Here is a 27,590-nt window from a genome sequence, read left to right on the forward strand (position 1 = left end):
CATAGACCGCTGGCCACTGGTAAAAGATAACGAAGGTTACTAGTAAGATTTTTGACAGCGTGTCAGACATTTATATGATTGGTACACGACAAAGGAATGCCACCAGCCTTGAGAACGGTAGCCCAAAATAAATTGAAGAGCACTTTTTTATTACTTTACTGAGGGTATTACAAAACAAAGAAACGGAATCTACTCGCTTCCTCCACAATAATTTTACGACTATAAAAACTTGTTGGAGAAGTTATTGCCAATCCTAGGATATATACAAAAACAAACAATTTTGGCACAAAAGAAAAAGAAAGCTATGCTCTCTTAACAAGGCTTGTTTGATTTGAGCTGGAGGGAAATATTGAGGAAACGCATTGTAGCAGTTCTAAAGTTGGTTACTTAAGAGTAAAGATGTAATCTCAGATGGTTGTTAGCCTAAACAGAATGCGAAGTTGTCCATGACGGTGTGCAAAACCTGCTGATGCAATCACAACAAGCACGCGCTTAAAATGGGGTGGGTAATGGCAGTTTACCGCGAGCGAATTCAGGAGAAACGGTCGCTATGGTTACTGGGGTTGCCGCCTTTTTTGCAGCGGCAATCAGAGCTCTGTCTATGACTCACGGGAATGTCCACCCACGCCTCCCCCCTTTGAAAGTCTAACTGAAGAAAACTCTTTTTACAATGGTCAGTGGTCAAGACTGAATACGTGACTGATACGAAAAAAATTGCTGACAAGTTACGAGAACATGTCATCTCTATCAGCGCCGATAACTTCCACATCTTCCATGGTGCTGAAGTTAAGGAAGTGAGAGGGACGGTGTACTTCGTGGTAGAACTCTTTGGGATTGGACAGCTGGAGTTCGTAACGCATGTTAGGGGAGTGGCGAACACCTGTAAAACCAGAAAATCAGGCTGTTAAAACTGATATCTGACCATGACAAAAGCAATAACTGTCTTGCCTTCAAGGACAACGTTAAGTCACTGCACAGCTCGTATACAGACTTAACCATCGACTCCCTTTACAGTCACAAATTCTTACACCTTGTAGATCACCTTCAGAAACGTTAGGACGGCATTTCTGAGCCCACACAAATGGCGCATTTTGGTGTTTTTGTGGAGTCCAATCTCTAGACAACAATTAGAATTCAGGCAAAACTCACCCATAAAGTTGAAGTTCCAGGAACCTTGGGTGGGTACCATGAAGAAACCAAGAAAACGATCCGACAGTAACATCTGTACTTTCTCGTAGTGTGACGGGAGGTAACCCCTAGGATTGTTCCCGGTGTCTTTGTTGTTCCGGCCCCAGTCATAACCCGAGGGGGTCAGTTTGTAGGCGGTCAGTGAGCACGAACCAGGAGTGAAACTAAAACATGAACCAGGGATGAAATTAAACGCCAGCGTTATTTAGTGTCAAAGGATATTCATAGCATGTTTTGCTATTTGGGACGCTGAACGGAAAACATACATGATTGTAATTTCATGAACTAATCAAGTTCTGCTTGCGACAAAGTTTCATTGAGGCACAAAGAAAATTTCCCATTTCTTATTGCAGCGAGAGAATTCACGGGCGCACAGAACGTTTTTCCGCGATTAGGCGGGTATTATATCTTAACAAAGGGTTCTGTTACAACGAAAACGGACTGCGCTTGGAAAAAAGTGTTTCCCTTAGTGCATGCAGAGACAATATGAAGTTACAAATGATCCCTTACAATTTTATTAAATAATGGAACCTCCAGTAAGCAGATACCCTCAGGACCAGACATTGTCCGCTTAGTGGAGATGTCCACTTAAAGGAAGTTCAAAGTGTGGTGTTTGCGCATGGTAAGGATCACGATTAAAGGCTGGTTTTCACTAGGACATAAGCACAAGCACAAGCATAAGCATTAGCATAAGTGAAAACGGGCGCGACATAAACAGAAGCATAAGCAGAAACATAAGATGAACGAACCCGCTTTTTTGTCTTGTGCAGTTTTCACTAGTAACGTACTCGACATAAACATAAGCATAAGCCCAAGAAAAACGGAACTGTTCGTTTTTCTTGTGCTTATGCTTATGCTTATGTCAAGCGCGTTACTAGTGAAAACTGCACAAGGCAAATAAGTGGGTTTGTTCTTCTTAGGTTTGTGTTTATGCTTATGCTTATGTCGTGGCTGTTTTGACTTGTGCTTATGCTTATGCTCTAGTGAAAACCAGCCTTAAAGTAGCCGCAGACAGGTGTCCAATGAAAGAAGCGGTTTGCCTGTTGTGTCATTTCCAAGGAGACTGAACAATATCGAATTCCAGATCCTCGCAAAGGTTAAGACGACGTTTGTCCAAGTGAATTTGAACAGTACCTACCTGCATGTAATGATGACAGTTTTCTCGCCGTCCCAGGACGGGTTGTCCGCCATGATTTTGGCGTGTGTTGTGACGTCTTGCGGAGAAAGCTGAGGAAGCTCATTGGGTTGAGTGTGGACCCAGCCAAGTGGTTCCATTTCCTACAAACGCGCGAAGCAAAAAAGATCACATATCAACTCTCCATACTTATTGTATGCATTTCTTTTAACACTAGTGCTGAGAATAAAAGAAACGGAGATGCTAGTCGTATGTTTTGGGGGTTAAAATGCGCTTTTGGTACCTTTTAGGGTATTCAGCCTCAAAAAGTCCACAGAGGTAGCTTTTTGGTACCTCTTAGAGGTTCTTTTCAAAATTTCTGACGGGCACCTCCGACCTTTTTATATGTGAGGTCCCCCCCCCCCCCCCCCCCTCCCGCTCGGGCCTCAGTTCACTGTAAGCTTTCCATACCTTAAGGTAGTCGTGCTGTGGTAACATGTTCGGTAAGTGTACAGTCTGATGTGTGCCCCACTGTGGAACCATCACAATACACCGGATCTCCTTTACTTGAGGATTATCAGGCGGACTGACTCCGTACAGGTATCCTGCGATCTAAAACATCATCACAAATGAGTTAGTCTCCTTCGTCTCTCTTATCAGGTTTGCCACAGTACTCTAAACCAGAGGAAAGAATCGCGCAAGCTCATGTGAACAGGCGCGCATAAAATGATCGAAAAACGTGCAAGCTGGAGGGAATCCCGGTAGAAAGTGGAAAGGGACATTTGTAGTACTGCAAATTAAACGTTGCTGCTGGGTTTTTTTTTTGTTTGTTTGTTTTTTTGTTAAATCACTGTTATTGAGGGGAGTCTTGACATCTGCTTAAAACCTCAATACAGCTTGTGCAGTGCAATAGAATTTCGACCGAAACGACAAAATCTTTCTCGAGGTTAGTTACAGGCTGTAGCCAGAGTGTCAGCTCTCAGGAGTTGCAACACCGACATCAGCATATCGTAAGAATTACATACGTCGACCGCCAACGGTAACAGCCCGTGTACTGATAGCAGTAACCCACTATCCCTTTACCTGCGTTCTTAAATCCGAGATCACGATAAACTTCTTCAGAATGTTCTTCGGCAAAATGTATGTGAACCCTGTCTCCTTGATATCATCTGAAGACACGTAGATGTGATTGGTCCTGAGGTGCAGGTTCGTGGCGGAGATGGCACGGACTCGCCACTCCGTCTTGGACGAGAACGTCTGTGTCTCGTAGTTGGAGGTAGTGGATACGATGATTTCATCTCCGTGGATGTTGGTGGTGCGCGTGGTGGTGGCTGTCAGCTGCGACTGTTCCTTGGTCTGCTTCTCGATTTCTGCTATCTGCTGCCTCTGTTGTGAGGGTGCTGAGATCTCCATGCCCAGGATGATGTCACGGATCTCGGACTGAGTCAGAGAAGCAACGTTCACACTGGAGAAAGAATAAGGACATGGTGCTATTAGACCGGGGGCAGGGTGCGGTTAGTAAGAAAGTCGATAACAGAGTTGAAAGGTGTTTAAGGATAACTAAAAAGGAGGCAAACTCACTTGTTTTTCTTGCCATAGTCAGCTAAGATGAGATCTTTCAGGGCAACCTACACAACAAAAGGAACAGATAGGAGTAAGCAACTCATATGGACGAACGGACGAACGGACAAAAAAACTTAAGACTGGATCAAAATCTACCAAAAATACAGCAACAAGCCCACCCCAATGCAATGTTGATTAAAACCGTTTGAACGGACGGACACGAGTGCATTTTGTAATTTTCCAAAATAGAAAGGAGAAAAGGGGCTTTGACACCTTTTTTAGCTGCTATGATCGAAATTCGAAATATTTGCGTGTGTTTCAACTACATGTCATTTATGTTTCGAGGTTTATGGCGTGAAGACATACCTCAACTGGTACCCATTCCTCGTCTGTCAGAGTAGGCCAGATGTGATGAGGCTCAGTGATAGTGGTCTTGTCCGGTTTAAGGATGACCTTGGTTCGGTCAGCGTTCACGTGCAAGGCTCGGAGAATGAGGATCAGACGCGAGAAGGCCGTGTATGATGAGATGGTCTTCAGCCAATCGTCATACAGGTTAAACAGTACCATCTGTGGTTCAGTGGCTTTCAAAATCATGTCTCCGAGCTTCTCAACCTGTACAGGATAGTAAGACAGAGTGTGTGAATTAAAACTTAAATGATTATTGATTGACTAAATACAATGTCTTATTGAAGTTCTCTCAGTACACTGATTGTAAAACGCTTAAACATTTTCAAGGAAAAACGAAACGTTAACAGAAGTGGTTGGTGTGTATCAGACCATAAGAAAACTAATAAGCTGATACTACGATTATCAGTTGAGTAAGGTACGAGGGAAGTTTGGTTACGAAGTTTTGGCCTCAAAATTATGGTGTTGTCAGGGGCAACGTACCTCGTTTCCATTGGTAACAATATCAACAGCCGTTGGTCGCCTGTCGGGTCGCCTACAATTTCGTGCGCTTTGCTACCAATGACGTCAAAGGCCGACAAGTTGCCAATGGATACGGAGCTAGTTGCTCGTGACAACAACACGATTTTTACGGTTAAACTTGGTGACCAAACTTTCGCTCCGCCTTACTCAACTGATAATCGTAGTAACTAATAAAAGAGCAGAGATTTTTTTAGCAGCTCTTTGCAAATACTTGAGAATTTGCTACGAGATACTTAAATCAATTTTGCCAGTTCATGTATGCTACTTTTAGACTTCGGCCTTACAGTTCTCCAATTCCAAAGGAGGAGGTGCAAGAGGCGAGAAATTTACACGTAAAATTGAATCGCAGTGGGAAATCAGGAGCAGAAGTTACCGCTGAATTTTTCTTCCTTCAAAAATGGAACCTGGCCAATGCTCTTACATTCACGACAAAGCGCTTTTCGTGGGGAAGTATCTACTTTTTTAACTAACACAAACCTTCAAGCAGGCCTGGAAAGGAAGCTGCAACTCACTGCCCTTGATAACAATGTTTGGAAAATCCAACAGATGGACCTGTAACACAACAAGTTGACTATTAGTTTGAATAAACCCCTCAATACCAGGTGGTGATAAACTTGTTGCTTCTCATTTCTCCCATGTGCCTTTTTACAAATACAAGAAAGCAAGTCTTGAGAATGTTGAGCCCGATCAAGTTAAAACGAAATCCTGATTAAGAACCACATTTTCTCAATGAAAATTACAAACAGTTCAGAGAATTTATACGTTGAGGTTGGGATAAACTGGAAGAACCAGCAGAAAGCTCTGTGTGACCTGAACTGCAACAAATCTATGTATATGAATGAACATGTCAGCGTTTTCCATTTCTGCCGCTGACTTCTTCAAAGGATGCCCCACCCATCTGAGAATATTTAGTCTTGATATTTCCTCAGAGTAACACTTAGACAAGTTTTCTCGACAAGCATTTTGTCTCTACTATACCTCAAGAGGATCAAGCATTCCTTTTCTTGTTACAATGATCTGTTTAGGCTGCTCTTCGACTGGCAGTGAACGAATCAAGGCTGCCACTTCTTCGGCTGTCTTCCACTTGGCCAACTAAAAAAAGAACAAATAAGTCATTTAGCCAGCACGTTACCCAATAATAAACGTTACCAACCTTTGCAGCCTCACATAAATTTCAACCCAGGCAAACAACACTTCAGATTTAGGCACAAGACCCACACATTGTTTCGCATCACATGACGTACCTGTCCTAAACGTTTCTGTCCCGCCCACACGGAGGTGTGGATGATCTTGAGGAAAAGCTGTCCCGTGCGAGGATTGAAGATAAAGATGGCGCCGTTGATTGGCTTTGTGGTCAAGTTACCTTCAAACGTCTGAATAGAAAATAGAGACATCCTTAAAATCAATGTTTGTGCAAGCTAAGTCTAAAACTAATTGCCTGTTATTAAGCGGACACCCTTCAATAATTAAACAGTAAGTCCCAAACTTTCCTTCCCATACACAACTCAAAGCGATAATGTTTCAGGATTGAAGTCGACATACACTTATCATTTAACACTTTGAACACTTGCAGCAGTCTGTAGCATCATACAAAGCCATTCTTTTGTCAGGTCAGTACCCATCTCTGGAAGCAACACCCAAGACTTTTTCAAAGTTTTTTTTTTTTTCAAGGAATGTTTTTCTTTTCACAGACTCGACGAAATGTAGAGATTGGAATCGTACTCACTACTCTGGGTCTCAGAACCGAAACACTAAGTGACATAGATTTCACAAGACAACTAAAAATTTGTCACAGCTTGAACAGAATTTCAGACTACTTTCAGACAAGAATTCCACTTTCGCACTATTTTCCAAGTCTGCCTGGAAAACTAGCCACATGTTACCTTTATTTTTTACAAATCCAGACGGTCTGGTAAAGTCATTGCAAAAAAAAAAATCTCCAACCTCGGTCAACAGGTGTCTTGCCTTACCTTGTGAATGGTCACTCTGTAGACATTGGTGTCGTCCACAAACCAAATGATCTGATTGGAGAAAAGCTCTCCGTAGTTCTGTGAAGACAGGTAAGGCTCGGTGGGTTCACTGGAGTACAGCTGAAGACCTTTCCTGATTCGCTCTCTCAATACGTACAGTGCAGGATTGGCTTTCATGATCTTAGCCATGGCCTGTTGGATGAGGGGTTTCACACCAGGGAACCAGTTACCAAAAGCACTGCAAGAAAAGGAGAAAATAACGTTTGTAGCGCTACAATAATTACGAATATCTACTTGTGCATAGTTGACCAGTCCCGCTATCTTTCCGCCCAAAGGAGTACGTGACAAGCCATAAGAACGTCGCTCGTCACGCATTCGTCTCTCCAAATGAATCCGTGACGAGCCCTAGCAACCTCGCTCGTCACGCAATATTTTTTCCACAAAGGAGTACGTCACTGTACGTGATGATTTTTTAGAACATCTGCGCGTGAGGCTAGCTTGGGCATGACTAACATCTGAACACCACTTCTCTTACCTGTGAAGATTGTAAGCCAAGTCAATACCGATGAGCACCCCAGTAGGGGAGGGGTAGATACTCATGTTGTCAGTAGTGTAGTCAAGGTATTTTGCGCGTGCGTATCTTTCAATGTCGTGGGAATCGTAGTCTCCCCAACGGAGCTGTACATCTACCCAGTACTTCTGGGTCGTGGTGCTGTCCATGATGTCACTGCAAAAGACGAACACACTTGAAAAAACAACAACGACAACAAGTAATTATTGATCGAAAAACATATTGGAAAGATGCAAAAGCGCATCATATTTAACCACATTTTCTCGACTCATTCTACTGAACATTTTCCTCCTTTGGGGAATGAAAAAAAAAAAACCAGTATTTATAAAAAGTTCGTTTGGACCCATTTTACATGAATAAATTTGAATTCAGAAGACCAAAATCACGACTGCTTTAAAAACAATCGTAAATTTTGACACAAGAATGGCTGCAACGTTTGACTGCATTCTGCACACATTTTTTGTACACAATTTTTTCCGTTGTTACAAGTGAATTGATCACATACTTGGAGTCAGCCAAGAGGGAAGGTTTGGAGACGTTCCACTTGTACGCAGCAAACAACAGGATATCGGCGCATGAGCTGTTCATCTTGTAGGACTTACGGGGATGAATGGTCTCCTTCTGAACCGTCTCTATCTCAAGAGCATCTAGTTCTTGGTCGAACACCTATAAAAATAAATAACAAGTATTAGACGTGAATGGATGTGAGATAGTTTGAATCCAACCGGCTTACACATGTAGTGCTCTTTGGCGAGGCACTATCCTTACATGTACGATGCCCGTCTCCATCCGGTGTTCAGCTCAGCACCTTAAGAAACGAGAAGAAATCTGGGGCGAGTTTCATTTCGCAGTGCCTTGTGGGATCGTTACTGGGGTCGGTGTGACTTTGCATCTTTTGCTTTGTTCCCGGTAACAGTCCCACAAGGAATTGCGAGACGAAGCTTGCCCCAGACTTCTTCTCGTTACTAAAGTGGTGAGTGGTGGCCTACAACGCAGGTGTTGGAGTAATAATAGTGCAGAGTTCTTGCTCTCGTGCACCGCTCCAACTCAATCTCTATTATTACACAAGCGCCTGCTACAGGGGCTCTGCAAATGGTTCATGAGAGTAGGAATTACAATGCTGTTAGAGGTCGAGTTCAGTTCACTGTTGGGATCAGTTTGTTGTTAATTTGGAAATCTCTTCTGGCCAGGTAGCTTCCCTTTGGCTCGTAGTGTTGGTGGGATATAAGTTTAGCATTGGCATTATGGTTGGGGTTAGTTTATTAATGTCCATAGCTCCAGTGTGTGCTAAGATTGAAGTATTGAGAAAAATAATAAAGGCGAACAACTAATGATCTCACACTGTACCTGACACAAGTCCATGACAACACTCTCGTGAACTTTCTGCCACAAGTGAGCTCTGAAGATCTGAATGAGTGAGATCTTCAGTGTTGGAATCTTGCCGTGCATGAAGATTCCTGTCAGGTCAAGCTGAACCTGGAAACCAACGTAAACCTGGAAAAAAGAAAGAACAAAGTTCAGTTATCAATGGGTGCCTGAGTAGTTTGGTACGCGGAAGTTATTATTTAACAAAAACTGGGCCAGGCACCGGGCAAATTGAACAGCTGTGAGGACGATTTTGACCCCCTTGTTTGACCATCTAGCGGAAAGTTTTTCTCATAAAGAAGTTAGCTTCAAATAGCTTTGCCTGCCCATGAAAACTAGTTGCCCTTCTACTGAAAACGTTAACGAATCCCCTGTAAAGGGTTCATCAAATCGTTCTTTGATAGCTGCACTTTTACAAGTTGTAACTGTCATATACACCGAAATACAATAGCCTACAATGCAAGAGTTCCCGTACGAATGAAGAGCTTTTTGTGCATTCTGACAGTGCGAAAATTGGGGCGAGAGCAAAACATCAATGAAGGATGGGGAGTTGAGGCCCACCACCACCCCTCCTCCAACTTTCGTGCGACCAGACTTTGCTCATGTTTTCCATCATACGAAATGCTTGCTATGCAGGCTTTACAAATAACTACAGCAAAAGGGCATGATAGCAGAGTGAAAGCCAAGGAGAAGCGTTCTTCAAAATGCCATGACTACACACGGGAGCTAACAAGTTTGTTACAGTACAACTAAAACAAGTAGCTTACATTAGCCCTGTTAATTGTCGGTGACCACCAAAGAGTGAATCTTCTGTTGGGGATCTGATTCAAACCAGATCGCTGTGCATTGGTCAGTTTCTTGTACTTCATGGATTCTTCAAATCCACTGGCCTTCTCCCAGAACAGACCTTCCCATGTGGGGAAGTATGTTCCTTTAAAGAGCGTGTGTTCCAGGATGCCCTCCACACCTCCAAGGGCTTGGATCATGTCTGTCCGGTAGTTGTTCAGGTTCCAAAGTTTGCCGTCGTGTCGCTGATGTGTCCACCAGAAGGGATTCTGTTTGAGAACCTACAGGAGAAAGACCAACATGGCTTAGTGATATCTTTCTAATCTTTTCTGATCTTGTAAAATTCTTGACCTAAGACTCAATTCTCCTAATGTAAAGAAACAGTATGGAGAATATTAAAAATGATCAATGGAACTAGGCACAAGCCTACAAACCTCCTAGGATTACAACATTATTTCAAGGTTTATTCAAAGTCAGATCCTAGTAAACTGGGTCACTTTTCTCTTCCACTTTACATACAAGTTATTCAACACTTTCGAGCGGAATACCATGGAAAATCCGATGAGTGACTTGTATTTTCTCACTATAGATGCAAGTCTTTGGGCAAGTGAATACAGTGAATACAATGGCCAACAGAATGCAGTGCAGGATGTGAAGGTAGAGTGCAATACCGTTGAGTATACAATGGCTTTCCTGTGTTCTGATTGACTGTATTGTCCGTCGCATGGTATAAATTTTCTTATCCTCGAATCAAACAATTTTAGTCTACCTGATACTGTTTGAAATCTGTTCTAACTCTCCATCCCTTGTCATAGGCAAGGGTGTGTCTGTCCTTTTGAAACAGGGTGTTGATACGAGGGATTCCACGGTCCCATGAGTCCTCCAAATCTTCAAGGGTCAAACGTCTGAGGAAAAAACAAACAAAATCTTTACAGCAAAGACTTCCTTCAGCTTGCAATTCTAAACAACTTGACTAGAAAACAAATCAAAAAGGAAAGGAATTTGTCTGTGCTAGGATTTTGTTAGCCTCTTGCAATTTCAACGTAAGTCATAGCTTTTTGTCAGCGCAAAATACTAATACATGTGTTTTCTTTCTTGGTCACAGCTATAATTAGGGTATAAACAAAGACGTCAGAGGATATAACAAACCTTGTACATGAATGTAACCACCCTTTCAGAGATGTGGCGTAATTGTCTAGCGACAGATTAAGGGAGAATGTTCAACTCACCTATTCTGAGCATTAGCTTCTTGTCGTTTCAAAGCGTACTCAGCCCAAACCCTCTGAGAGTCAATGAACTCACTCTCCCATGGCTGAATGTACCTGTTGAAACCCCACAAACAAAAAGAGCATAAGTATTTGGTAGAGAACATTAGTGATCACAACAGTGCTGACAAGCAATTCACTACTCATGATGCTCATGACACTAGCAGAATAAAATTAAACAAAGGTACATATGATTACCGTTTGGCTGCACTACTGACCTCTCCTTCATGTGAATCACAGTTCCGTTCTGAATCTATTCAAAAATGTTGCAACAACTTCAAACCCAATTAGTTTAATCTAGAGTATTGGTGTTACCTGTACAAGTTAGGGATCAGCTGATCTTTGTCATGGCTCATGCCAGATCTGAAGTGAGTAATCCCTGCGTCTGTTTGTTGTGACCACCTGAAGAACAACGAAACAACATGGGTTAACTTTTGCAGTGTGATCTTCACTATTACTTACTAAGAGAAGGTAGGACTGAGGAATTAAGGACTCCATAACTAATAAATGTCTTGACCTGAGGTGCTGTTTGAGGCTAGATACTTATCCTTGTCGTGCCCTGCAGGACACCAAAGGCCATAAGTTTTGACATGTGCAGGCAATAATAATTATTGCCTGCACATTATTATGGCATCACTGCAATGAAAATATTCAGGTGATACAACTGAGAAGAAGGCCTCCACATCAAAGAGGAATGCCAGGTGCAACTGTACAGCATTCATTTGTCACAGTACCTGAGATCTGACTGCGGAATGAGAACATGACCCATGGAGAGCATACCAAGGCCACCCAGCTCCTTAGGAGTGTAAAACACGACAGGGGGAAAACGACTAGGCATCTTGGAGTTCAGACCAATCTTGATACGTGTCTGGATCTGAAAGACAACAATGTACACTGTGTCAGACAGGTAAGCTTATCCAACAACAACAACAACAACAACAACAACAAAACAAGACAACACTTTTACACTAAACTGGAAAATTATGTTGATGGCTTGAAGGCTGTAGTCTTAGAAAAATTACAAGGAGCCAAAAGGTTCCCAAACATGAAATCTGGGGTGCCCAACACTTAAGCTTGTATGACAAAAGTAAGTTTTTCCAGTTGCCCAAAGGCAAAGGTTAGTTGCCTGTGGTGCCTGGGCACTTCTAGTCACTAGGCACAGTCCTGGGCTTGAAACTAGCTTTCTAATCCTTGTTTTAAATGACTACCAAAGACATACATGTACATATGAGCATAACCCACTTCCAAGTTCTAGCTGCTTGCACACTGCAAAATTTTGGAAGACCTGGCCTCGCATGTCTTGCACAGAAGCTTAAGAATATTTAGAAGAACTTAAGGAGGTACATCATGGTTTACACTTCTTGAAAAGTTAAGTTTAAATTTTTCAAGTTTGTTGTTTGTAATCCATGTTAATATTCTCTATTCTGAACCATCCTTGTTCCTTTGTGGTTTATTATTATCTCTTTGGTGTTTTACTATCTAAGTTGTAAACTACTATTTTAAGGTTTCCTTCAATCTTAAGGTACTCTCATATATGTACATGGTCAAAATAACTCCAAATACAATGACTGAGCTCCTTTAAAGTTCCAAGAAGGACTAATATTCAGTACCTTATTTTCACACTTGACCAGCAAGTCCAACAGTTCCTGGGTGTTGACAACTGATTCCCGATAGTATGTCATCAAGCCAATCAGAGCTGTGTTCCATTTGTTTACAATCTTAGTAAAAGTAGTGGAGCCTGATGCCATGAGGATCTGACGCACTCTGTTGTGGAATCTCTGCTGAGACTCATCATCCACCTTTAGGAAGCACTGGGCAGTTCGCTCCTTAGTGACCTGGTGTAGCAAGAACAGAAGCAATAATAATAATCAGTACCTAATTTCTCCTTACAACATCAAAACAGTGATAAATAGACAGGTGATAAGAATAAAGAATATCATCAAGTAGGGTGCCAAGCTGGCACAATTTACAGGGTTCACACTCTTTAGAACTTTTACAGTTCCATGACTTTCCATGGCCTTTTCCATCACCTTTCCGAGTTTTCCATGATCTAAGTTTATTATTACATTATCACGTTATGACATTATTTTATCAAGTAAAAAAAGTGTGCTTGTGTTTAATTCTGCTGAAATTAATGTCTGTTTCTGAATTGACTGTCATTTCTTCAATTTTTCACCTTTTTGTCTTTTTATTCCCAGAAAACATAATGCTTTTGCACGACTTTCCAAAACCCTCACTTAAATTCCATGACGTTCCAGGTTTTCCATAACCTGCACAAATCCTCAGTTAACCTCGGGTAAAGATAAGATGCACTGCAATCATACATATAATCTTGTACATGTACCTCATTTTGCAAGTTCCATACACCATCCCTATGAGTGAATTCTTCAAACGTTGTGCGGCACTTGGGCAGAATGCGGCACTCAAAGCCACACATGTTGAACAGAAGATTTGGATTGTCTTTGCTGTAGACAGACACAAAGCTTTCATCCCAGCTCAGTGTTGTGACAGATCTAGGCAGGCGGTTCTTAATGTCCCAGAACACTGCACGACCAAGATTAACATCATGCTTCATGAGCCTCATGCGAGCATCCCTAGGCCAGCACTTCCTGTTGTTGTAGCCCACAATGTTCTCATTATTTGGATCAGGGTGCTCTGTTAGATAACGCTGAATCAGATCACGTGCTTCATCAGCTGTAAACCTGAAAAAACAATATTAAAGATTGATGTAAAGGAATATCCTTGCTAAAGAAATGTCGGTTGGGATTTAGATGCAGTCCATATCCAGTAGCCCATGATTTTACAGGGATTGACATGCTAGGCAATCAGCATCTTACACATTATTCTTATCAGCATCATAATTCTTATCACCATCTTAATTCATTTGATATGTGTGTGACTGTTAGCGAGGATATTTTATTTAATTTATATACCAGTATATTTAATTTCTGCTTTGCTTTTAAGTGTTCCACACTATTGGCCAACTATTGGCAAACACAAGGAAATTGTCACCACCATACTACAGTGTACACTGTATATATCTTATCATTTAAGACACCATTGCTCCAAGATTATCCCCCTATCTACTTACATTTAGAGGGGCAAGAGCCAAGCCGTATGCAAGAACGTCCCCTAGATTTTTCGGCCATTTTTGAAAGTGCTTAAAACTAGCTGAATTTTGGCATGTGGGCTTCGTTTCACCTGAGAAACATTGCTCTGAAGTTTTTTTGCTGGGTTGCTTTTCGATCTCGAGAAATAACGTATGCAAAAAAGGCACACAGGTTGGAAAAACCGAGTGGTTTATTGCATACGCAATATCTTGAGAACGAAGCGAACTTTAGCGTGAAAACTACAGGACATTGCTTAACATACCTGAACGAAACTGCATGCGAAATTTGGAGCGTTTTCGACAAAGTACACTTTTGATTAAAATACCTGACGCCCTTTTACCACCGAGTCCTTCAAATAAACGAAGCCGGGCCTTTGTTATGATAAACAGAGCCTATCCTTTGTTATAATAGCCAAGCCAAGCCTTTGTTATAAGTCCAAGTCTCACCTCGGTTTATTATAACAAAGGATCAGCCCGCCGCGACCGCAAGGACTTTGATTTTACTTAGAAACCAGCAAAATGTCAATTTCACGCAACTTACATAAGCTCAAATTTGTTGATTTCAGGTCAAAAGTGCTTAAAATGTTGGCTCATGTTAACGCGCGATGGCAAGGATGTTGATTTCTCTTAGAAAGCAGCAAAATGTCAATTTTACGCAACGTAAAAGCTCAAAAATGTCGATTTTAGGTCAAAAAAGGTTTAAATGTTGATTTCATGTTAACCCGTGACGGTAGGGATGTTGATTTCACTTAGAAAACAGCAAAATGTTAATTTCACGCAGCGTATAAGCTCAAAAGTGTTGATTTCAGGTCTAAATAGGTAAAAATGCTGATTTTACGTTAACACGTGACGGCAAGGATGTTGATTTCACTTAGAAAACAGCAAAATGTTAATTTCACGCAGCGTATAAGCTCAAAAATGTTGATTTCAGGTCTAAATAGGTAAAAATGCTGATTTTACGTTAACACGTGACGGCAAGGATGTTGATTTCACTTAGAAAACAGCAAAATGTTAATTTCACGCAGTGTATAAGCTCAAAAATGTTGATTTCAGGTCTAAATAGGTAAAAATGCTGATTTTACGTTAACGCGTGACGGCAAGGATGTTGATTTCACTTAGAAAACAGCAAAATGTTAATTTCACGCAACTTATAAGCTAAAAATTGTTGATCTCAGGTCTAAATAAGTAAAAATGCTGATTTCATGTTAACGCGTGACGGCCAGGATGTCGATTTCACTTAGAAAACAGCAAAATGTTAATTTCATGCAACTTATAAGCTAAAAATTGTTAATTTCAGGTCTAAATAGGTAAAAATGTTGATTTCACGTAACGTATGACGGAAAGGATGTTGATTTCACTTAGAAAACAGCAAAATGTTAATTTCATGCAATGTATAAACTCAAAAATGTTGATTTCAGGTTTAAATAGGTAAAATATGGCGGCCGGAAAATAGTGTTAACATCTGGAACTTACTTTGGTTATCTGGGACAAGGATTATCTGCACTGAACAAATAAACATCAAATAAGCACTTTTCCAAATACAGCAATGTCTTAAATGGCTAAAAATCACGAGATAAATACATATTTTTCGACAAACGCGATCGTAGCTTTATGTCACGCACCGCCTAACAGATTAACAAATTAACCCTTCTGCACAACGTACGGGTCTCCATACATCTGCATGTCTGCTGATCCCAGAAGTTCAAAACACCACAAATCATGCCGATATGAAATAAAATCAACGCAACCTGGATCACAGATCTATGTTACAATCGATCGCTACTTGTTGGCCATTATTATCTTTAAATGAAAAGAACTGAAACAATCTAGTTACCAGTTCCAGAAACGCGTGCAGAACGTGATCGCAATGCACGCTGGGAAGGGTCTTTACACCTCGTGCGCGGGAAAACATGGCGGTCGATACAAGACAAATTTTATAAGTCAAAAACCAGTTCTCGCTTTCCAAACTTTGACACTAGCAACGCTTGGCAAGTGGGCCACAACTCACGAGAGGGTATTTTTCTTGGGCAAGAACTGCTCTTGGACTTTGCTGCCTGGCTCGATCTGACTTTGAATGCCGATAACACGATTACGGTATATCAGCTACCTTCAAAGTTTCAAAACACATTTTGATTCTTTAAAACGTGCTGATGACTTACAGGTTTATCGAGGCTTTATGATGCCTCTCAACCACCAGGCAGGCACACAAGGTACTTTAACACAATGCTTAAGATATTAGTTGACAGAGCTCTAATGCGGCACATCTCTTTTTTGTTCGATGGTATTTCGTTTGCAGCTCGATCGATTCACGTGTTGTGTTTACGTCACAATAACCGATGTAAACAATCTGTTCCCAGATTTCTGCTCTATATACTATTTTCCTTTGACTTTAAGACAGCTAAGATTCAGTGGAATACACTATAAACAGTCTGCCTGTTTGCTGTTCAACAAAATAATAAGGTTTCTTTTGTTTTTTGTTCAACAAAAGATCTCCAAAAGATGCCGCTTGGAAAACTGAGCTTTTTGCTTATGTTATTTCTCGAGAATGAAGAGCGCCCCAGCCAAAAAAAATTCAGAGCAATGTTTCTCAGGTAAAACGAAGCCTACATGCCAAACTTCAGCTATTTTTGAACACTTTCAAAATGGCCAAAAAATCTAGGGGACATTCTTCCACGCAGCCTTTCAATTATGGTTTGTGAAATAACTTTAAAGATTCTTATGCACATGAACATTGAAGCAAAGAGCTATATGAACAGTTACCTGAAGAAAATGTGTACTTTGTCAATGTATCTAGAGTACAATCTGATGGGATGTTGGGCCTCTGTCTGCACATCCTGGAAAGTCAGGAAGTCGTTTGGCATCTGTGGAGGGCCTGCCATCTCACTGGCCCTCTGTAGACCCAACACCAACAGATCCATAACCAGTCCATAGTACTGCACAATGAATGACGCAAACTGAAGACCACGGATGATACCATAGGAGTTTGTGTGGTTCATGTCCTGTTTGTGAAATAAAGGTGAAGAGTGAAGCTTACAATGTTAACTGTCAAAATCATGAAAACAATTAAAATAAACTGGCACCCACCTTGTAATTGATGACAATGTTGTTCTTGGCTGTCATGTAATCAGCAATGTTGTGATCAACAATCAGTCGCAGAAGTCGATTCAGCAAGGTCAAATCAATCTTCTCGTACATCTTGTCAAAGTTTGACTCCATCATGACATTGCACTCTCCTTCAGATGTCTCCCACACATCCTGCAAGTTGTTGATTCCTGAAAGCAAAACACTTTTAGTTACCTAAAGTGCAAAGTAATACTTAGGTTAAGTCTGCATCAGCGTAGGAGTGTCCGATACCAGCAGGGCTTATCTCGGTTTCTGTTATGAAGCAACTAGGAGTATTTCTACTCCCCCTGGATTGGAAGCTACTCTGTTGTAGGGTAAATACCTAGTATTAAAACGGTCCATCTCTGTTTATATACCTGGGTTGACAACACTATGAGTAAAATATCTTCCCCAAGAACACAATGTTATGTCCCCAACAAGGGCTCACATCTGGACAGGTCAATAGGGAGTTCAGAATGTTAACGTAGGTCACTGCACCTCCCATCTAGCTGAAGAAAGAGACCTAAATATATCTCGTCTACACAAAATTCTTGTGACACAAAACTGTGTCACAAGATCTCTTCTAACCTTGGCACCATTTGTAAGTCAACAGTGGTGGAGGCTCTGTGTCAGCTGGTTTTACCCACGGAGGAAACAGACGTCTTTTGTCAGCTTCATACCATAAATACTGGTCAAGGTAGGCATCTGTGATCTTCTCCAGTGGCTCCACATCATACACTGGAATGAGGTGGCTGTACAAGTCCATGAACTCAATTCCAACCTACAGTAGGTATAGGGATTATAGTCTCATTAACTCTGGAACTACCAAAATCACTTCCAGACAAGTGGTCAGCAATTCATAATTTTCATGTAGCTTAACACCTGTCAGTAAGTGGTCAGTTCCACTAATCCTTGGACCACAACCAGTGTACAAAAGGTAAGGCACATTCTAGGGATCAGAAGAAGCTTGCAGCTTATCAGTAAAAGTGTATTTCTGAGCAATACTGATGCTGAACAACTTTCTGGCATAGAATTTTTAAATTTTGTATTTTTAAGTTTCAAACCACTGTCAGGAATATTTCACTTCTGAATGGCCCGGACTAGTGAGAATTTGTTTTTTCAAGTGCTTACCTCTTTGAATGCTCTCTGTGTGAGCAAGTGACGCTTGATTCTGCTGAGTGCTTCGTGAGGGTTGTCGTATGCTTGTTCTATCAGTCCCAATTCTTCTCTCTGGGACTGGTTCAAACGACTCTTTACACTGAAATACACATTGTAATAGACGACAGTGAGATCTGCAAACAAATTCTTCTGGAATCCAAGACTTTACAGTGCGTCATGAATACTAGGATTTATTTTATTTTTTGGGACTGTACAGTGCAATGTGAAGAAAAACCAATGAGGTGCGAATGATACATTGTAAATCACAAACCCTAGTGATAATTATCCCTGTGGTTTAATCTGCCATCTGATCGGTCAAAACACATCAATGTCAAGATCAAATTGAAATGTTCGAAATTTCTAACATTTGGCAAATTGACCCGCTGTGAGGACGATTTTGCCCACCTGGCTTGACCATCTAGTGGAACGTTTTTCTTATAAAGAAGTTCAATTCAAATAGTTCTGCCCACCTGTGAAAACCAGTTACCCTCCTGCTGAAAAGTTAATGAAACCACTAAATTTGCATGGAATTCAACTTTGATGGCACAAACCTGTAGGCTTCCTTGAGTCTCTCCAGTGCTAGAATCAGCAGTTTGGTGTCATGCTTGTATGAAAGAGGTGGAAAAGGGATCGGCGAGAACCTCCTACTCTCCAGCCAGTGAACTGTTGTGGTGTAGATAGCAACTGCCTCTTCAGCAGAAATGTATGGACCATCCTGTAGAACAAGTAAACCTGAGATTTGGTACATGACTTTTCTGTGACTTTAATGTCCTTGGCATTCTATTAAAGAAAGCCATTTTCAAAATGGCTAGTGTTCTAAGCATTCCGGCTCAAGCCCTGAGGTGTGCTAGGTCTTATTGAAAGCAAAGTGGACACACCAATTTGATCTTATCTTAGCTTCTTATGGAAATGTTCTTTAAATGAGATTATCAATAATCAGAGATGACTGGAAGATCTGCTGTTGGCCTGTGGATGGTTGCCATGGGCATGCATAGTTGTGTCATTGCCGCACAGTTTTGCCCTTGTGGTCTTGCTCTGCATAACTTTGTTGCTTTTGCCTTTGGTTTGGCACCTCCCACCTGCCTCTTGGTTCATGGTGGGCCCTTGTGTCCAGGTAAGTGTACTTATTCTCCATGGACAATTCAGTGTGACAGGTGCCAGGGGGAGGTGACCCACTGGAGGTTGCCATGGTCACCCCCTTATTTGCATTTTGCCCACACTCGCTCGCTCATTGCCTGCTTTCCTATCAATTGGCACCTACCCTCCACTTTGAATATTGCTTATCAACAAGTTAACTCAAAAACAAAGCTTATGCACAATTCACACCTTCAGGTAGTTGTGTTGTCTCTCTTGCTCAGCTTTAAGGTAAAGTCTTGTTAAACGACCCAGATTTTTCTTACAGACAGTCTTATCCACTGTGGCACCACGGCGGATACGTTCCCTGTTGTAGTGAGCAGTGTTTGTCCACCAATCTGCCTTGGCTTTGACATAACGTAGGATCATGTTTTCCACTGCTGTTGGAAGACCAGGAACCTAACAATAAAAGAAAAAGTTACACATCAAGTAAATATGTGCCAAGGTCATGGCTTACTGTAAAGACCCAAGACAGGCCTCAAATCCCATACCTTGCACCTATCACAACTTATCCCAGCATTTTGTGTAGGAAAAAAGCACTAAGTAACTACAAACGAAAGCAAACAGTTTGTTACCTTCCAAGGAATGTTGGCTTTCCAGCACCTCCAGGCTTCACTTAGATGCTGAAGAATAACACGTGCCTTGTTCTGTTTGATGCCCTCTGGCATCATGTCTAGGATGTCATGCATAACGGCAGCTCTGAGCTCCAAGTCAAAATGGCTTTCAACTCGCTGCTTGGTGACTGTCTTGGCCACTCCCTTAGAGTGTCGCCCCTCAAACTGCCTGGCCAGAAGGTTGCCAAGCCAACGTTCCAAAAGCGGCACAACACCACGCAAGAAAAAGAGCCACACCCTCCAACCAGGAGCCCAGAATCCACATCCTGGTCCTTTCCCAACTGGTCCCTGCAAGAAAGGTGCATGATTCTCATCAACATTGGTCTTCCTCATTGATACAGAGGAGCCCTGTTAATCTGGCTATGTTGAAATGGTGACCACAAAGGTAGCTTTACTGGTCAAAGATTAAGAGTGTTCTCCTAAGCAATATCTTTCCCTTGGCTTTTTGAGAAACCTGACACATACAGACATATGAACCAAGTCTACCTTAATTGTGCATACAGCAACAATATTATCGACACTGCTAGAGATCCTCTATGGTTGCCATCCCACCTGCCCCAACTCATATGATACACAGAGAATGAAAAGCCCTACTTACAGTGTTGAATCTGTAGTAAATGAGATGTTTGATGTCCTTACACATTCTGATCTGTCTCATCAACTTGTACTTGTATCTGTACATTCCAGTCAATTGACCAACATGGGCAAAGATGTACTGCAGGCCATCAGCAAGCTGTATGATACAAAGTAATTTTTAATCATGTTTATTAACAGAAAGGTGTTTTAAACTTCTGTCAAAGAACCCATGGAGATCAAAACTGTTTTGCTAAACTCAACATTCTCTTTCTCACCTGAAAGCTGTCTACATTGCCTAATCTGTACTGAACATGGGAATCTACCACCAACTTAGTGAGTCGAAGGATCTCGCGACAAAGATGGAAAGCGTTTCCAAATCTTGACTTCTTTCTCTCCTTAGTCGTCAGAGTTTTGACTGGTTTCAGATTGAAGTTGTAATCCAGATGAAGATAGTTGAGGTTCTTTCTGTGAATCAGTAGGTTCAACATGTTGTAACCTTGGCGACAAACTTGAAGCCCAACTTCCACCCAGTCAAGAGTGGTAGTTTGAAAGAACTTGGTGGCTTTGAAAGATCGGAACAAATATCTGAAACAAGAAATACCACAACAGTTTGTTTTACAGTAAATAAAATAAAGACAAACACAATTTTGCAGTTATGTACGAACCTAAGCAGTTGTAAAGATAAGCTTGCAAAAAAAAAAAAAACTGAAGTTTCAATAGGACTCCAGTCAGTGACATCACCCTCAATAGATGAGTTTCCTTAATTTCATCACTCCTTACATATACATACCAGGTATATCTTTTAGAGCTGTAGTACATGTACATGTACCAAAGAAAGACCTAAAGGCTTCAGAATCAATCAATCAATCAATCAATCAATCAATCAATCAATCAATCAATCAATCAATCAATCCTTTATTTGTTAGAGCAGGTTTATCTTTTTTAGGTTAATTTCAATGTTTATCTTTTACCAGGCAATCTACAGAAAAGTTTTCAGTTGGGAGTGAAACATTTGTTTTCTATGCTAAGCATACATTGTAGTTTGGGTTGCAAGTTAACATGTTTGTATATTGATCTATGACACCATGTACAAAATTCCAACATTTTAACTTGCAACAATAGCTGTATTACATGTAAGTATAACACTGTAAGTTCAAAGCTTTAACAAACTGACCTCTTCTTCTGTGCTTTGGGTGCTCTGTGTTTAAGTGCATTCAAAACATAGCACTTGAGAAGCTTTTGATATGACACCCGCACCTTAACTGGGTGACCAGACGGACAGTGTTCACGATACCTAAGAATCAAGTATTTAAAGCACTTGCAAAGTTGCCAGATGAGTTCAACAAAACGATCACAATAAATTTAAAATTACACTTTTAGATGGAGAGCTACATATTTCAGTAGATATCTGCAAGAGATATTTTTTAATACATAATAAGTCAAACTATTCTTGCATTTTGGAGGACAGACATATATATGACATCATTAACATGTTTAATTTTCCACTTCTTTACTATATAATACAAGTGGACTCCATGTCGGTGTGCATCTGTTCAGTAATAGACCACAGATGACATCAATATGTGGTAAGAACATCAGTGACACACTTGCCTATCATCTTGTGTGCCACGTTTTTGTTCTTACCACATTATTTAAGATGTCATCTGTGATCTACTGAACAGAAGCACAGCAACATGGAATCTGTTTGTTAAAATTTATAGTTACTAGGTGGATAAAAGTGAAAGGAATTCTTACCAGGTCTTTACCAAAGGTATATCAATTGCTCGACGAGTTCTGGCAGATCTCAAACAGAATGGTCTTGGAGCCCACAGCAAAGAGATACCTACATATACAAGATGACAACCCATAAAATGACAACTGTTAATAATAAAATGAACTTATCCAGAAAAAATCATCCTCAACAACTTCCCAAGTTGTAGCTAATTTTAGTCACAAAAAAGTGAACAAAATGAAAGAAAGTCTAACCATTTGCTGTGTTGTCTGTGTAAAGTGGTGTATCCTGTAAGAATGGCTGAATATCCTCTGGCAGCTCAAAATCTTCATCTTCATCAGGTTGGGGCTCTGTTGTCTAAAACAATAACATTGACTCTTTGTAAGACCAAATATCGACACTTCAATTCTAGATAACTTGTGTTAAATACATAAATGGGTGAGACAGTTGTTTAAGCTTGTAGTAAAACTGATAACATCCTGAGCAGATCTGGATATCTGCATCTCTGTTATATTATTCAACATGTGATTTCATTGTTCCTAAACCTTAACTGTCTGTTACTGCACCCAAGCTAAAATGATCCAGTAACGTACTTAGAGAACTTGAATGAATTATTCAAGTCGGTATAAAAATGACATTTTATTATCCATTCATGCAGGATAAAGATAACACAAATTCAAATTCAAAAGTGTTGTCTTTGCCTTCAGCATTGATCACCCTCATCACTTCTTACACATGTAATGACATATATAAGCTCCCTAAGCTGTACATGGCCCTCTTAGCTCACCGACCTTCAGGTCATTTTCTACCATTACGAGGGTTTGTTATTTTTCACAACATGTAAAATACCAACAAAGGTACCTTGACTGCATGCCTGTGGGCAATTGGATTCACAAGAGGATCAAAGTAAAATGCTGGAAGATCAGGGTCCTCTGTTTTAATGTACACAACTGAAGGGTGGTGATACCTGAAAAGGAGGCACACCATCTGACTCAAGTTCGAATTTATCACTGTACTGTACATGTGTCTAAAGTTATTGTACTTAAACTGTACAGGAAGCATATATGGGTAGTGGTCAGGGGTTTCATTAAGGGCGGGCTGCGAGGAAGATTTTACCTGCCTGGTTTGTCTGGTTTAACCATCTTGCAGAAAGTTTTTCATTTAAAGAACTTCAGTTCAAATAGTTTTGCCCGTATGTGAAAACCAGTTGTCCTTCTGCTCAAAATGTTAATGAAACCCCTGAGTGGTGAGGTCAAATGGTAAGAGAATCAGGAACTGCTGCAATCACATGTCAGCCATAGATCTGTGACATAGTTCAGAGGTTAGCATGATAAATTCCAGACCAAGTGATTCAGGTTCACATTCTGGCTGCTCTCCACCCAGGAATGTCAATGGATACCAGCAAAAAGTTCAGGCTTGCTAGCATCCCACCATTGGGTAGAGTACAGTGTAACTATTTTTTCACAAACTGTATGGATCAAAGAGCAGTCTATAACAACTTCAGTTACAGATGTGCACTAGTAACTTGAACCAGATTTCTTTAGCCACCAATCCAAACAACAATTGGCAGTCTTGAGCAATGTTGTTACCCGCATCTGATGGCTAATAGACCTTTCCCCCACTCCACTCCAGTGCGTTTGAACAATAGCTCCAGAGCGAGGTTGAGGTGGACATTTTCATACATTTGGTGTATTTTTGTCCACCCTGACCTCGACTCGGCACCATTGTTTGTTGGAATGTGGGAAAGATCTATTATGATCAAAAGTACTATACAGAATGCATTTATAACATTTCATTGATGATTTTATCAAAACAGTACAAAATTCTTCAATCAGAAAATAAGCAAGAATAAAATACATTTCAGAATGTCATTATCAAGTTTTAAAATGTCAAGGTCAGAGTTCATGCTAAATAGCCTTGTTGAATAGTTTTGTTTTTTATTCTTGCTTATTTTTTTGTTTAAGTCCTTTCCACAGAGTTTGCTAAACAGTACAAAATCTATCATAAAATTTCCTTCCTACATGTACATTAGCCAATTCACCTGTCAAGTTGCCACTTCCCACATTATGCACCAAAATGAGTTATAGCAAAGAAAACCAAAATAAATAGATCTACAACTTGAGTATCCCCTCCCATCCTGATTGACTCACCAGGGAAGATGCACTTTATAAGGCAAGCTGTTGTACAGATAAGGAAATGCAATCCTGTACTCTGTCCTCACAGGCTGCCTAATGATGATCTTGTTGATGTCGTTAAACTCATTCCAATCCTCGTCATGGACATTCACATCTCGCACTAAAGGTTCAAATTTTGGCCCTCCAGGAATAGCCACATTCAAGGCTTTAGCAGTGAAAAATGCCTTCAGATCAAACAGGTAAAAATAGTTGTCGTCAACAAGATCTGTCAGAAGTTGGTTGCCCAGACGATACAATGTTGACATGATCGGGAGTGTAATGTTCCATTTCCTGTATGAAGAGCCATTGATCATTCTGAATAAAATAAAATGAAAAGTACACGATAAGTATAACAAGATTTTTCAAATGCCAACTTTTAAATAGTTGGCTCCTCACATGCATGCCATCATTATGGAATTATTCAGGTTCAGTCTTAGAGGTACCTCAAGCAGGAACAATCCCAATATGTGAAGAAAGACAGCTGGTTTCTCAGGATATACTATTGGCCATTAGTAAAAGGATTAAAGATGAACTTTTGATCAGACACTAAGCTTCTCATGGACATCACCAGATTATTTTTGAATGCAAATTATGCATAATCAATGTTTGGCCACATTGATATGTCCCACCAGCATGAAGATTTAAAAGGGCACATGACCTGCTACCATATGTGATAAAAATTATTTTCAACACTGGACTAATGCTTGAAACATCTGATTCATACAGCCACAATGGCGATTCATTTGCCTTTATCCACTTCAAGTTGATAAACAGCAAAATTATTCACCCACCGACCCAGCACAATAGCTTTTTCGTCTGATCCAACAAACAGTATTGATGCAACAAACAAATGCCTAATTTACTTACTTGGTATCAAGGAGAGGATTGTGATCATAGAACCATTCGTAGACACTCCCATCTTCTTCAGGGTCCAGCTCCATCTGGATTGGCTCCAGGGGTTCAACATCCAGGATATTGTCTGCATAATCCAAAGGCGGTTCTTCATCATCAAACGGAGGAAACCTCATCCTCTTGAAATGTCTCCTGTCTCTCTTTTCACGTCGCATCATGATCCACATGGTACTACGTTAAGATGGTAAGAACAATGTTGTTGAGCCATAGTCAGAATAATAATCTAAATATTTTTGGCTACAACTCAATCCCCCCTTCAGGAGCATCTGACAAAAGAAGTCTGCTTACAAAGGGAAGCATATCATATGGGAACAAAATAGTCCTGGAAATATTGCTCCTTTATTCTATTTCTTGCCTAGCAAAGTTCTTTCAACACCACAACTTTATTTACAAAAAAGTACATTTGGTATCTTATAAGTCAAGGACCCTTCTATGGGTATCAGACACTAACAAGGACACATTGTTTTACCACTGTGAGTAATCACAATTTGGTACATTATACTTAGTTGTCTAGAGGTAGTTTCACTCTTTCTTTATAACACTTTGAGTCTGATGCAGGAAGGAAGGGTTGTCATTAGATGTGTTCCAAGTACTTTAAATTAATGAAAGACTAATATAGTTTAGAACAACAATTTTAGAAACAAAGTGATAATAGCTTGTACTTACCCCCATTGAGCCAAATAAACAGGCTCAACAACCCATGGAATCTCATTTACAAATGTAATGGCACCAGTGATATGATACAGCACTTTGACATCCCTAATCTGTTCCCAAGGCATGGGCATGTTCTCCAGCAACTTCAACACTGCATGGGGCATGTACTTTAGGGCACTTCAAAGAATAAACATGGACAAAATGAATGCCAAGTGGAAAAGGGTTACATCTCTCAAGAATGCCAAAACTGGATGTTGTAACAAAAAATAACTTTGCAAAACACTGAAAAACAGGCAGTACCACCTGAAAGTACTACAAAACAGCCTTCATCTGACAAGTGACAAGCTAAATTTTTTTTTTTTTTTTCATGTATCTTCATGTTTATGATAGAACTTTATAATAACGTGATCTGCAATATAACAGCTCAAGTCTCCTTACCCTAGGTACACCCGCTTATCATGCCTGTATTTTCTGCTTGACATGTCACCATGATCCCGAATGATCTTTCTCACATGCTCTGGAGGCATATCTTCCTTTTGAGCCTCCACAAATCCAAATTTTCTTTTCTCACTGTATCGCTTTGACTGGAGTTGTTGCCATTTTCGAGCTACAAAGTTTAAGCAATAAGTGAAACCATAAATATATTAGAACTGCCTGAAGGTCTCCATGACTACAATAAGTATTTCTTAGGACTTCTAAATGTCTTACTTCATTTCCCTACAAAAGCACCACAACGTCATATGCACTGCACTTGTCAATATAAACTAGCTAAACTGCCAGCGCTGCCTGTACACCCCCTTGATTACTGGTGTTTGGTAATTATCTGCACTGAGAATTATACAGCTGGCTGTTGCACAGACTGTGACTGAATTCAATTTTAGCCATTTGTCTATACTGCTATCTTGACGTTTTTAACGTTTAAGAAATTATGAAATGAAACTTGCTTACAAAACCAAATTCTCAATCACAGCCAATTCTACTTTTATGCTCATTCTATTGTCAACGCCTTCCATATTCTGATGAAATCTGTTACAAAGAGAATACAATACCTAAAGGTTAACCTACGCCACGTTTAAAGGAAAGAAATAGACGTTAACTGCCATGATAACGGTCATCTTGGTGATCGCTGCGAAGGGACGACTGCATTCAGGTTACAGTACTTAAAAGATTTGTAGGAAGAATTGCTCACGTGCACGACAATTTTTATTTCAATCAAGGAAGAAAAATAATATTAGTCGAGTGAATTTGGCCGAAAAGTCAATTTCCTTTAACAATTATCGTGTATTACCTTTTTCTTGCAGTTTTTCTTCGGTGATTTCAGCCGGTAATCCCGCAATCCCTGGCTGAACCCACGCCGCCATGATGGCGGTTTCTCTGCAGAACAAAACCTAAAACATAATTGAAAAAGAGCATAGGTTATCACCTGCCTTTCACATTTCGCAATCAAATTCATACAAAAACCACAGGAGCTTCAATTACCTGAAAAACAGTTCACTTCTTTTGTAATTCAAAGCAAAGCTCGGCAAAGACGTTGACACTACGAAGCGTGCATGCTGTCCGCCATGATGTTACGTTACAGCCCTGCAGAAAATGAAAAGCGCCCCCAGAAATCTTCATCAAAGTGAGGTTAAACAAAATATTCCCATAGTTCAATACGGGTTGATTGACCTCTAACG

The 27,590-nt window shown here is 40.5% G+C and overlaps 1 protein-coding gene across 1 annotated transcript; it reads right to left on the reverse strand.

Moving 5' to 3' along the window:
* Positions 1 to 128: 128 nt before the first annotated feature.
* LOC110052131 (pre-mRNA-processing-splicing factor 8) lies at positions 129 to 27,516 on the reverse strand. Its single transcript, XM_089279201.1, has 40 exons — positions 27,394 to 27,516; positions 27,203 to 27,302; positions 26,353 to 26,521; positions 25,927 to 26,091; positions 25,216 to 25,431; positions 24,325 to 24,663; positions 23,036 to 23,141; positions 22,429 to 22,531; positions 22,198 to 22,285; positions 21,617 to 21,736; positions 20,718 to 21,027; positions 20,465 to 20,599; positions 19,828 to 20,154; positions 19,445 to 19,651; positions 18,670 to 18,833; positions 18,092 to 18,218; positions 17,549 to 17,741; positions 16,943 to 17,130; positions 16,619 to 16,857; positions 13,094 to 13,451; positions 12,360 to 12,584; positions 11,484 to 11,623; positions 11,065 to 11,151; positions 10,714 to 10,806; positions 10,254 to 10,389; positions 9,466 to 9,765; positions 8,681 to 8,827; positions 7,839 to 7,999; positions 7,298 to 7,489; positions 6,763 to 7,000; positions 6,037 to 6,165; positions 5,771 to 5,884; positions 5,270 to 5,344; positions 4,232 to 4,477; positions 3,884 to 3,930; positions 3,386 to 3,767; positions 2,774 to 2,914; positions 2,327 to 2,466; positions 1,150 to 1,352; positions 129 to 880 (listed from the first exon to the last, which is right to left on the reverse strand). The coding sequence occupies exons 2-40, from the start codon at positions 27,273 to 27,275 to the stop codon at positions 726 to 728; spliced, it is 6,978 nt and encodes a 2,325-aa protein (XP_089135327.1). The 5' UTR covers positions 27,276 to 27,302; positions 27,394 to 27,516; the 3' UTR covers positions 129 to 725.
* Positions 27,517 to 27,590: the final 74 nt, after the last annotated feature.

Source organism: Orbicella faveolata, unplaced genomic scaffold (assembly GCF_042242905.1).
Source record: "Orbicella faveolata isolate gen_17 unplaced genomic scaffold, um_ofav_v1 contig_47, whole genome shotgun sequence".
Lineage (NCBI taxonomy): Eukaryota > Metazoa > Cnidaria > Anthozoa > Scleractinia > Merulinidae > Orbicella > Orbicella faveolata.

Coding starts and splice junctions, on each gene's coding strand:
- LOC110052131 (XM_089279201.1), bottom strand. CDS start 27,275: ATGGCGGCGTGGGTTCAGCCAGGGATTGCGGGATTACCGGCTGAAATC. Junction 23,142..24,324: donor TATAAAGTGCATCTTCCCTG/GTGAGTCAATCA, acceptor CCTCCTTTTCAG/GTATCACCACCCTTCAGTTG. Junction 4,478..5,269: donor CTTTCCAGGCCTGCTTGAAG/GTTTGTGTTAGT, acceptor TATCCTGTACAG/GTTGAGAAGCTCGGAGACAT.